The sequence below is a fragment of the Anastrepha obliqua genome, chromosome 1, assembly GCF_027943255.1.
Source record: "Anastrepha obliqua isolate idAnaObli1 chromosome 1, idAnaObli1_1.0, whole genome shotgun sequence".
NCBI lineage: Eukaryota > Metazoa > Arthropoda > Insecta > Diptera > Tephritidae > Anastrepha > Anastrepha obliqua.
The window spans coordinates 155,318,140-155,330,226 of record NC_072892.1 but is presented as its reverse complement, the minus strand read 5'-3'; the positions used below and the strand labels follow the sequence as shown (position 1 = coordinate 155,330,226).

General features: G+C 43.0%; 1 protein-coding gene across 1 annotated transcript; it reads left to right on the top strand.

The window, feature by feature from the left end:
• The first annotated feature begins 4,525 nt into the window (after positions 1-4,525).
• Positions 4,526-6,626, top strand: LOC129237929 (uncharacterized). The gene is made up of 2 exons (XM_054872924.1): positions 4,526-5,822; positions 6,022-6,626. The coding sequence occupies exons 1-2, from the start codon at positions 4,526-4,528 to the stop codon at positions 6,624-6,626; spliced, it is 1,902 nt and encodes a 633-aa protein (XP_054728899.1).
• The last annotated feature ends 5,461 nt before the right edge of the window (positions 6,627-12,087 follow it).

Here is a 12,087-nt window from a genome sequence, read left to right as displayed (position 1 = left end):
ACTTCCGCGCATTTATCTGCATGTGCGTTTGTGTGTGCATAGGGCAAGTTCAGGGCTGTTCATTGACAGTCCTTGCAGTCGCAGTTGCCCTTGATGTTCTTGTTTTCTTATAGATATATGATACTTTCAGGTACTTACATACATGTACAGATGTACTCATGTATACACGAGTATATGAGTGCATGTATTCACGCCTATATGTATATATGTTTGTGTCTAGTTGGTTACTTAAACTGCTTGATTTTTCGGTTTGTAGATTTAAAGTAATGAAGTGTAAGCAATAACCTTGCAGCCGCTTCTCTCCAGCTCCTCTAGCAAGTCACCCCTCTCTGCTGCGACAGTTTTATCGCTAATCATTTTATATATTAGCCCAACACCCCAACGTTTGTTTTCCCAGCATCGGAAACATCAAGCGGCTGCGAAGAAAACATTTCTATCGTCAACAACTTTTGGCGTCAGTGGTGATAATTGGGCGGTTCCTCAAAGAGTTATTTTCGGATCATAGACTGAACTTTTTTGAAATCAATTTCGTTCAGAAAACCTTTTCTCCCGTAGGAAACCTAGAAGAACTGACTGGACTCTCTTTCACAGGGTGTTCAATAAAAATTTGAACAGGAGCCATTTTTCAAATTTCCACTTCGGAACAATTGGACATGCAAGTTGAACACAAAGAAAGTCGCCTTCAAATTTCTTATCAGCATCCCGCCCACCATCGAGCAACACGCGGTCATAAACAGTGCTTTTTGTACCACATCGTCACGAGAGACGAGAAATGCTGCCTATACATCAATATGAAGCAACGAAAGGAGTGGGAGATACGCCATAGCCGAGAGTCAAACCGGATCTTCATCCAAAGAAGATCATGACACACATATTAACAAATTTTTCTGTGTAGGAAAATCGTATTTTTCTAAGTACAACTTTGCAACCGCATCACAATTGTTTAAACATGGGTTTTTCTAGCACACTTTTTTGTTATGAGGTAATTAGAGTTATTGTTGATAAATTATATAGTGGCTTGAGCAGCTCAATTGGCATTCAGTTCTACATTAAATCTTCTAGCAAAAGGAAATAACCACTTACTTTGTCTACAATGAAACTCCTGGGTTCTTTCCTGATTGTTGCAGTTATGTATGGATTTTTATTTCTCAATCAAGCATCAGCAGAGGAGAAAGAGTTCCTTTGAATTCTGATATCATGTTTAAGTAATAAATAAAACAGCATTAAATTTTCTTCATTATTTTCGCCATATTTGGCTGGCGATCTATTAGGTTAAGTTCGTTGCTTTTTTACCGAAGACTTTTATTTAAACAAAAAACAATTATCATATATCAAAAAACAATTATCATATATAAACTTCAAGAAAGGCTTTACGGTACGCTTCCCACCGAGAGCCGAGTGGAGCAAAGGAGAGGTGATTGGAAGACACGATATCGAAATCTATACCGATGGTTCTAAGATGAACTGTGGTGTGGGAGCTGGCTTCCATTCGGAGCCACTCAACCTATCTCAATCAATTCGTCTTCCTGATTATGCCAGCGTGTTCCAGGCAGAACTTTTAGCGATCAGAGAAGCATGCAAATCCCTAGAACTCTACAAGGTAGTTGGTGCAAGAGTAGCTATCTTCTCAGACAGTCAAGCAGCTATCAAGGCCTTAGACTCCAACTACATTTCATCCAAACTGGTCCTACAGTGTAGAGAGAAGCTGAAACTGCTCAGCCATTGGCTTGAAATTACCCTGATATGGGTTCCCGGTCATAGGAACATACGAGGCAATGAGATAGCGGATGAGCTAGCAAGAAAGGGCTCAACACTAGACGTAGCAGAGGCGGTGGCAGTTTCCACCCCACTGAACAAACTTAAAGCATCTATTGCTTCACACTATCATGCTTTAGCCGAAAGAAGATGGAAGCAAATACCTACATGTATCACAACAAAAAACACATGGCCGTCATATAAAATCCATAGGACGAATGACCTGTTAGGATGTTCTCGGCCAAACATTTCACGTATCACTGCAACCCTTACAGGACATTGGAAAGTAGGGGATCACGCAGCTAGACTCAACCTACCCTTTAATCCTATCTGTAGAAGCTGGGGGGGGTGAAGGAAAGTCTGTTCCACTATTTATGTGAATGTCCGGGACTAGCCAGGGCACGACTCCGATCCTTCGGTAAGCCTTTCCTACAGCAAATTAAGGAGATCTCAGTCATCGAAATAAAGGATTTGCTCCTATACTTGGACCTCACTAAGTGGATCTGACCCGGAAACACCAAAAAAAAAAAAAAAAAAAAAAAAAAAAAAAATGCAACAACAACTCATCATTTCACGAGATAGTGGTATTAAAACGGTGCTGGTCACTAATTAGGAGCATTTCAGCTAAGAAATGTTCAACCACCTCAACAACAACAACAACAACAACATCATATATCGATAAGTTAATCAATTATTTATTCGTCGTTGCTTCTTACAAGCTCTGGAATAAGTGTTTATGCCGTTCCGCCAAAAATCGCTTGTCAAAAAAGTTGTTGAGCCAGTTTTTAAGGACCTCTTTTTTATCGAAGGTAACGCCCTTCATATGATTTGACGGGGAGCGAAAAAGATGGTAATCGGTCGGTGCAAGGTCCGGAGAATATGCTGAATGCTGAAGGACCTCCCATTCGAGCCCTTATGGTTCGGCTTTGATGACTTATGCAACAAGGGGTCTGGCGTTGACGTGAAGGCGTTTGACCATCTCGATCAGGTATTTTCAGTTGAATAGCGGCATTCACGCGGTGTAACTGGGCAATTTAGAGCTTCTTGTTGACCGTGGCGTTCTTTTTGAGGATTTCCCAGTGCACCATGTCCTCCCAGTCTCAACAAACGCATATCATAATCTCTTTGGGATAAAGATCCGGGTAGACTCTCGGCTGTGGCGTATCTCCTGGAGCCACCCACTCCTTGTTTTGCTTCATATGGATGTGTAGGCATCATTTCTCATCTCCCGTGACGATTCGGTACAAAAAGCGTTGTTTATGACCGCGTGTTGCTCGATGGCGGGCGAGATGCTACAAATAATTTGAAGGCGACTTTCTTTGTTTTTTTTTTTGTTGAGCTCGTGAGGCACCCAGGCTTCCAGTTTTTCGGTGATTCCCAGTGATTGAAGGTGATTGAGGGCTGTTTTGTGATCGCAGTTCATTTTGTCGGCCAATTCACGACTGGTTTGGCGCTCGTTCTCCTTAATAAGTGATTTGGGACGTTCTTCATCGAATTCAGAAGGCCTTTTTGCGGGACGTGTCCCTGACGTCAAAGTCGCCATTGTTGAACTTTGCAAACCATTTTTTGCTGTAGACTCGGCTATGGCACTTTCTCCATACACGTCGCATATGTCCCAGGCTGCTTCGGCAGCTTTTTGACCTCGATGAAAAGCAAAGAATAGCATCGAAAGTGGCAAAAATGTAATTTCTTGCCTACTGGGTATTCCATTTCTAAGCCTAAAAACTAATAAAAAGTTTAATAACTCAAAAATACAATTAATGAATGAATACTTCGCCTTTGCCAAACAGCAAACAAAAAAAGCAAAAAAAAAAAGAAAAAATATAAAAACGCTATGAATTTATTCCCCAACCCAATATATTGTTTTGCTCTTTTTACCTAAAGTGAAAAATGAAATAAAAGTGGAATCGAATCAGATGTTTATTCTTGTTGTCTAGAAGAGCGTGGGAATATGTGCGTCCATCGAGAACCAGTTACATTCCAAACAACTAATTCTGTTGTTGGATCACCCTTTATGCTTCAATAACTACTCAAATAACTTACACCTAATTAACACTCATTCTGTAGAACTAAACACCTATTCATTGTAAATTTGCATACACACACACACACATTGTCAATCAGACTTATTCTTGCATTCTTGTATTCTTTCGCTTGTACATAATTAGAATGAATTTCAATAAATGAATTAGTCTTATCGCTCACATCAAGCAGTTCGGTACTCTTTTTTGTTTTCGCTGCGCAAGATATACACCCCCAATTTTCTCGGTTTTCGTCATCCAAGAAAAAGGCTTCTTGGATCATACATTTTGGCGCCCAACGTGGGGCACGTGTATGTCCTGCATAAAGTGAATCGCTTGATTCTTCATCATCTAACGGCTGGAGCAATAATAGCAATCAATAATTCGCATTCCAAACATTATTTTGAATTATTGTTGCTGCATTGTAACCTCTTGCTAGTAGGTAATTCCTATCGTGGATTTTTTCTGTCGTGCATATTTTTGGCAAGCACACAATAAATTTCGTCACTCCAAAAGGTCGAATTCACCGTTCGTTGGAAACGTATACCGCTACGCTGCTAAAATAAGCCGTTAACATCGCGTCGTTTTGCCATCGCTACTTTCGCTGCTCTCGCACATTGAAGCTGCGCTGTTTGTGCATTTCTTCGTATTTTTTTTTTGCTGTCGCCTGCGTCAACATTTGACCGCCAGCACAGCAGTCAGTTACCCAGCAGGAATATTTTCGCAACATCACATCGTGTTTAGCAACCATGTCTCTTGAAGAATCGATCGTCGAAGCGGCAAGGGAGTCAGATGATAAACTTTCCAATGCTGAGCTTCAGTGTCGACTAGGAATACTGGAATCTTACTTCAAGCAGGCCTTATCCGTCCAAGCTGATATTGAGGATTTAGATCCAATTAACAACGGCCGCGCAGATCTGGAAGATAGCTACGTAACAGTTAAGCTGAATATCCAAGCGCAACTTGGAGAAGATGATAACAGTACAGTGCACTTCCCCGAAACGTCAACAGCAGCAGTTGTTAAGCCCTCGTCACATCTGCCAAGATTATCATTGCCAACATTTAATGGCGATTACGCAGACAACAAGAACTTTATCACTTCATTTACCCAAATTATTGCTCGTGAACCGAGGCTGTCGAACATCGAAAAATTTAATTACCTTTTAACTTGTTTAAAGGGTCTCGCGCTAGAAACTGTTAATGCATTCCAAGTCACTAGCGAAAACTATCCGAAGGCTTTGGATAGGCTCAAGCAACGGTTCGACAACCCAAGGTTGATTTTTTTGGAAGGCATTGCCTCACTGTTCTCATTAACGGCACTGGAAAGGTCGAACGCTCAACAGCTGCGCAGTTTAGTAGACAAGGCATCGGTAATTTTTAGCTCCTTGGAGTCAGTGGGAACATTTGCAAACATCGCACAAGCATTGTTAATTAACATTGTGATGGGCAAGTGTGATCAGCAAACCAGAAACAAATGGAACGAGTCACTGGACTACAAGTCGCTTCCAACTTGGTCACAGTGCACTCAAGTCGTGGAACGACATTGCCAGTTCTTGCACTCATGCGAGTCATCGTCACAACGAAAACCCGAGTCTGGCAAGCAAAATCGCGTAAGCAATCGCATGCAAAATTCGGCATTTGCTATCGCTAACTCTAATTGTGTTCTTTGTTCCAGTTCCAACCATAAACTCGTCGGTTGCTTGAGGTTTAAGGAGATGAACACAAATCAACGCTTTGATCTCATCAAGAAGCATGATCTATGCATCAACTGCTTAGGCAATGGTCATAGAATGATTCAATGTCCATCCAAGAATCGGTGCCGCTGTTGCAATCGAGCACACCACACGTTGTTGCATCATGAGAATGCATCTCAAACCACTCAAACAACTCCAGTGGCAGGTCCCGCATTCCAGCCTTCGGGGTCTACTCGACCTACATGGCAGACTTCATCGCAAGAATCGACAGCAACCCACTCGCACATGGGTGCATCGGAAGGTGGCCAGGTGATTCTTGCAACGGCTATGATCCTGGTCAAGGACGCTACGGGTACGTATAAGTTGGGCAGAGCTCTCCTAGATTCATGCTCTCAACTTAAAACTACGCCTTCGTCGTGAGAAACATGATGTAGGCGTTCGAAGCATTGGAGACTCGCTAACCAGTCTTAAGACGCGTACGACCACGACCATCAAATCGCGCACTTCAGCCTTTCAACTGTCACTTCAATTCGGAATCACCTCGCACATAGCATACCAGCCAGATGCCGAGATCGACACGTCCGGTTGGAGCTTGCCAGCCAATACCAAATTAGCAGACGAGATGTTTTTTAGGCCCCGGCGCATAGACCTGTTGTTAGGAACAGAGGCCTTCTTTGATGCTCTTGCTGTTGGCCAAATTCGACTGGGTCCCAATTTACCCACGCTTCAGAAGACGTTGTTTGGCTGGGTCGTCTCTGGTTGGTTTCGGGGTGACTATAACGTGACGTCATCATCTTGTCTGCTGTCAAATGAAACCTCAATCGACGAGAATTTGCAACGCCTATGGCAACTGGAAGCCATCGACACGTCACCAAAACCAACTCAGCCAGACTATCGAATTTGTGAAGAGCATTTCACAAAAACAACTTATCAAGACCACACTGGTCGAATTACTGTAAGTCTGCCATTTACAGACAACCCAATTTGTCTCGGAGATTCCTTCGATATCGCTCGTCGGCGATTCCTTGCGCTTGAGAGACGTCTTCTACGTTCGCCCGAAATCCGTCCGCAGTACATTGCATTCATGGAAGAGTACGAAAGTCTTGGCCACATGTCAGTAGTAGCACACCCCAACTTGAAAGAGCCACACTACTAAATGCCACATCACTGCGTGCTTAAACCTAGCAGCACGTCAACCAAATTGCGAGTAGTGTTTGATGCCTCGTGCCGCACCTCAACACAAACATCATTGAACGATCATTTGTTAGTGGGGCCCACAGTTCAACAAGATTTATACATGCTTCTATTACGTTTTCGTCTGTATCGTTTCGCTATCACCGCAGATATCACTAAAATGTACAGGCAAGTACTCGTAGAAAATAATTGTCGACAATTTCAATACATACTTTGGCGAGCTTCTCCAGATTCAGATCTCCGCACGTACCAGCTTAACACTGTAACATACGGAACAGCTTCGGCTCCAGCAGAGTTCCCGATCGGCGCTTCAGCAATAAAATCATTCTTTTATGTCGACGACATGTTATGTGGTGCCGACGATATAACCACGTTACACACACTCAGGCATGAAGTTGTTGAAGTACTCCATCGTGGACAGTTTCCAATATCGAAATGGCACTCAAAGCACCCAGACTTTAAGGAAGGTCAAGCAACAAAGGAGCTTCATATCAGCGACGATTTTGTGACCAGTGCGTTAGGAGTAACATCGCATCAACGAAGCGACGTATTTTCGTTCGGCTTTAACCCGAAACAGCAATACAATTCGGTTACAAAGCGGACAATATTATCTATTGCCTCATTGCTGTTTGATCCACTTGGCTTGTTGTCACCACTGATAATCACTGCCAAGATTATCCTACAAGAGCTATGGTTATTGAAGCTCGATTGGGACGAGTCTGTACCTCAGCACCTACAACAAGTTTGGACAAACTGCTTAGCATCATTAAACTCGATTTCGTCACTCATCGTGCCTCGTTATTGCTTGCAACCAACCGTACGGAACACACAAATACACAGGTTTTGCGACGCATCAATTCGAGCATACGGCTGCTCTGTATACATACGTACGGAAGACTTGGATGGACATGTTGAAGTTCAGTTATTTACATCAAGGTCAAGAGTTGCTCCAGTCAAAAGGCAGTCGCTTCCCAAACTTGAACTTTGTGGTGCGCACCTTCTTGCATCTCTCTACGCAAAAATAAAAGATGTTTTTACTGATCAACCTCTAAGCAGTTACTTTTGGACCGATTCACAACTAGTACTGCATTGGCTTCAACAGTATTCAATAACGCTTTCGGACATACAAGAGTTGACTGTAGGTGGACACTGGAGATACGTACCAACGCGCGAGAATCCTGCGGAAAGTGTATCTCAAGGCTGCCCTACTGCAGAACTTAAACAGTCGAATTCGTTTTCAGGTCCAGCTTTTTTTTTCAAGATCAGACTAAATGACCAAATCAAAAACCACCAGTTGACCTCGACGGAGACGTCATCAATTTGGAAAAACGCAAAACGACACTCACCACAATGATGGAGACAAACTACATTCTCAACATCATCAATGGCATTAGTTCGTACCCCCATTGCTTACGTCTAGTCGCCTGGTTATTCCGATTTTGTGATTCGTCCAGAAAGAAATCAAGGTTCACTACCGCTTCACCATCGCCTGACGAATTGCGACGCGCTTCACATTGCTTAATATGGAACATTCAACAGCATCACTTCTCTGTCGACTTTCAGTTACTAAAGAAAAATCGATCGTAAAAAGTAATTTAAAATTTTTGACTCCATTTATAGACACTTCGACTGGATACGAGCTTATCAAGGTTGGCGGCCGTCTGGACTACACCGAGTTACCAGGCAGCCAAAAACACCCATTGCTTTTGCCCAGTAATTCACAATTTATTTTGACGTATGTACGTCATCTACATCTGCGGAATTACCATGCAGGCCCAAAAGCCTTAGTCGCCTTGATCCGCCTTGAATATTGGATTGTCAACGCCAGAGATTTGGCCCGTCGCGTCGTTCGTTCGTGTGTGCATTGCGTTCGATACAAGCCTACCTTGCTGCAGCAAGTAATGGGATAACTACCAAGAGAGCGTGTCCAACCAACACGTCCATTTGAACGCTGCGGAATCGACTTTTGCGGACCAATAAGCACTTACCTGCGAGTTCGAGGAAAGACACCTACCAAATCATACTTGGCGATATTTGTTTGTCTTGTCACTAAGGCGATTCATATTGAGGTGGTCTCGGACTTGTCTACCAAAGCATTCCTGAACGCTCTAAAACGTATGGGTGGTCGGCGAAAGATGCCGTGCCACATTTTCTGCGACAACGCCACAAATTTTGTAGGAGCATCCAACCATTTGCAAGAGGTCAAACAATTTTTGTTCAAGCAGGAAACCCAGAACGAAATTAACAAATATTGCTCTTCCGATTTTATTAATTTCCATTTTATTTCACCTAGGGCACCCCATTTTGGCGGCCTCTGGGAAGCAGCTAATTGGGTAATACAAGATTAACATTTGAAGAACTGAGCACTGTAGCTGTGGAAATAGAGGACATACTAAACTCGCGTCCGCTCTCACCGCTATCATCAGATCCCAATGACTTTTTGAGCACTCACTGCTCGACATTTTTTGGTCGGGTCATCGCTACGTGCCCTACCCGAAAGCTCACTCGATGAGAGAAATATCTCGAATTTGGATCGATACGATATGATCACGGCCATCAAGCAACGCTTTTGACGCCGCTGGTTTTCAGACTATGTCAATGAACTACGCTCACGAGTCAAGTGGACGACACCTACACCCAATCTTGCAGAAGGTACGCTAGTGATCATCCACGACGATAACCTCCCACCACAACGCTGGAAGCTTGGTCGCGTTGAGTCGACCGTACGTGGACGAGATGGTCATGTTCGAGTTGTGCGCCTCCGCACTACTAATGAAAGCTGTCGCCGGTCTGTTCACAAACTTGCCATCCTGCCAGTGTCTTGAAAGTGCATCCTTTCAACGGGGCCGGGATGCTGGATCACCCTTTATGCTTCAATAACTACTCAAATAACTTATACCTAATTAACACTCATTCTGTACAACTAAAACCCTATTCATTGTACATTTGCACACACACACACACACATTGTCAATCAGACTTATTCTTGCATTCTTGTATTCTCTCGCTTGTACATAATTAGCATGAATTTCAATAAATGAATTAGTCTTATCGCTCACATCAAGCAGTTCGGTACGTTTTTTTTTTCGCTGCGCAAGAAATACACCCCCAATTTTCTCGGTTTTCGTCATCCAAGAAAATGGTTTCTTGGATCATACATCTGTCTTATCTATAATCCAGTTCGATTTACTGCAGGGATCCCATCATTTGGAGTAAAGTGAGTAGCTGTAAACTTTACAGCGGTCAACAACAGAAACAAATTGTTGGAACATTGTGGAGAGAGCTTTTTGCCTCCCCTTCAATACGTGCGCGTTACTAGCAAGGAACTTTTGCCGGTATGTACACATTGTGGTACACTTGGATGTATGTATGTATGTATCTGTAAATGAGCGTTATGTATTTGTATATTTGTATGCAGCAACTACCCCTCTCATGAGAAGTGACTGAGCAAATTGCTAATCTATTTGATTTACAATGACCCAAAAGTGGGTATTGGTAAATGAGCTTGAAACAGGGTCAAGGTCAACAACGTGCCTTTTACACTTACACGTATGTATATATGTACGTTCATTGTGTATACAATACACAAAGTATGTACAGTTGTCCACAAAAAATAGGAGTGCCGGCATGAAAAGTGTGCAATGTTAAATTTTCAATAAAAGAACCGGGTGCTTTGAAAAATTTTGGCACAAAATAAATGACATAAATTGCATTTATCTTACTGCAGTTTACCTATTTCAAACAAACGTAAAGAAAAATTAAAATTTCAGAGCCTGGTAGATCTTGACTCTGTAAATGAAAAATTTGTAAATATTTTGGCACCTCGAGTCACGAGCACTAACATAAATCTTCTTGCCCTCAACCAAATGATCTAAAATTTAGTTTTTCGTGTGGTGATCAATCTGATGTCTTTGAAATTTAAATAGGTCGAGCCAACGAGCACCAAGAGATTTGTTGGCTCCTAAAGCACTCAGGCTAAAAAGCCCATTATATTCAGAGCTCTGGATAGAGGGTAGATAGTCAAGGAGCAAAGGAGAAAAGTATCACAGAAAGAGATGGGAAAGAATAGAGAAAGAGATAAAGGTAGTTAGTCCTGTGAGAACTATCTAGATTCTTTGGTAAATCTGTAAATATCCTTCAGTTTTAGAGAACAAATATTACTCATTCTCACGACATCGAAACCCAAAACTCGTAGCCTTGCTCTAGCAAAAGCAGGACACACGCAGAGAAAGTGCTCAGTGCTATCCGCCTCCTCTAGACAGACATATCGGTTCCTCAATGATTCCAATGGTGGTCATATGTTGACCCCATGGGTTGTGCCCTGTAATAATACCGACCATCAACCGAACGTCTTTCCTTCCAAGTTTTAGTAGAAAGTTTGACAGTTTTCTGTTCAGACTTGTCACAAAACACTTTGCAGTTCTGTAGCGTTCTAGACCGGACCATCACTGTTTATGTAAATTGCATACATAATCGCAGATGCAATTCATGATTACTGCGCAACTGCGAACCATACATTACTTACTCCCTTACATGGGCTGATCAAGAATCACGACATGTTACCGGATTAAAGCCGACTGTAACAAGTCTCGACAGGCGTCTCTGCTCCGCGTGCGCCTTCTCCAATTTGTTACACCAAGCGATGATAGGGTTCCCTCAACTTGGTTCTTCTACCGGTGGCATGGTCTTTCCCTATGTCGTTGTCTTCTAACTTGCCATCCGAACACCTTCTTTGCTGGAGCTTCTGCATCCATACGCTCGACGTGGCCCAGGCAGCGCAAGCGCTGTATATTGATGCGCTTCACTATGTCCCTTGCTTCAGCGCCTTAGAGTAACACGGGCAAGATGAGCGTCATGTAGAGCGTAAGTTTTTTTCGGGCGGTAGAGGTCTTTGCTACGCATTTGCTTACTGAGACCATTGTAACACCTATTAGCAAGCGTGATTCTTCGGTTTATCTCCAGGCTGACATCGTTTGTTGATGTGATGGCGGTGCCAAGACGGTGCCTTGACGATTTCAAAGGTATAGTTTTCCGGTCAAGTGCTGGATCCAAAGCGCCGTGTATCTTTCCTAGTGGACAGCATGTACTTCGTCTTCCAGACCCACTCTTTTTGACTCTCTTTCGATAGCGGAAATTGCTGGGGTAACATCTCGCTTGCAATTCCTTATGACGTCATGTCATCAGCACATGTAAGGAGCTGGACACTTTTGGTGAAAATAGTGCCATTTCGATGAACACCGGCTCTCCGCAGTACCCCTTGCATGAAGAAGTTGAAGAGGTCGCACGATAGTGGATCGCCTTGTCTGAAACCTCGCTCGGTATTGAAAGGTTCGGGGCGGTATTTTTCTACCTTAAACAGAGCTGGACGTGTTGTTCAAAGTATTTTTGCAAAGGCGGACGGTACTAACAACGTCTGTATGAGC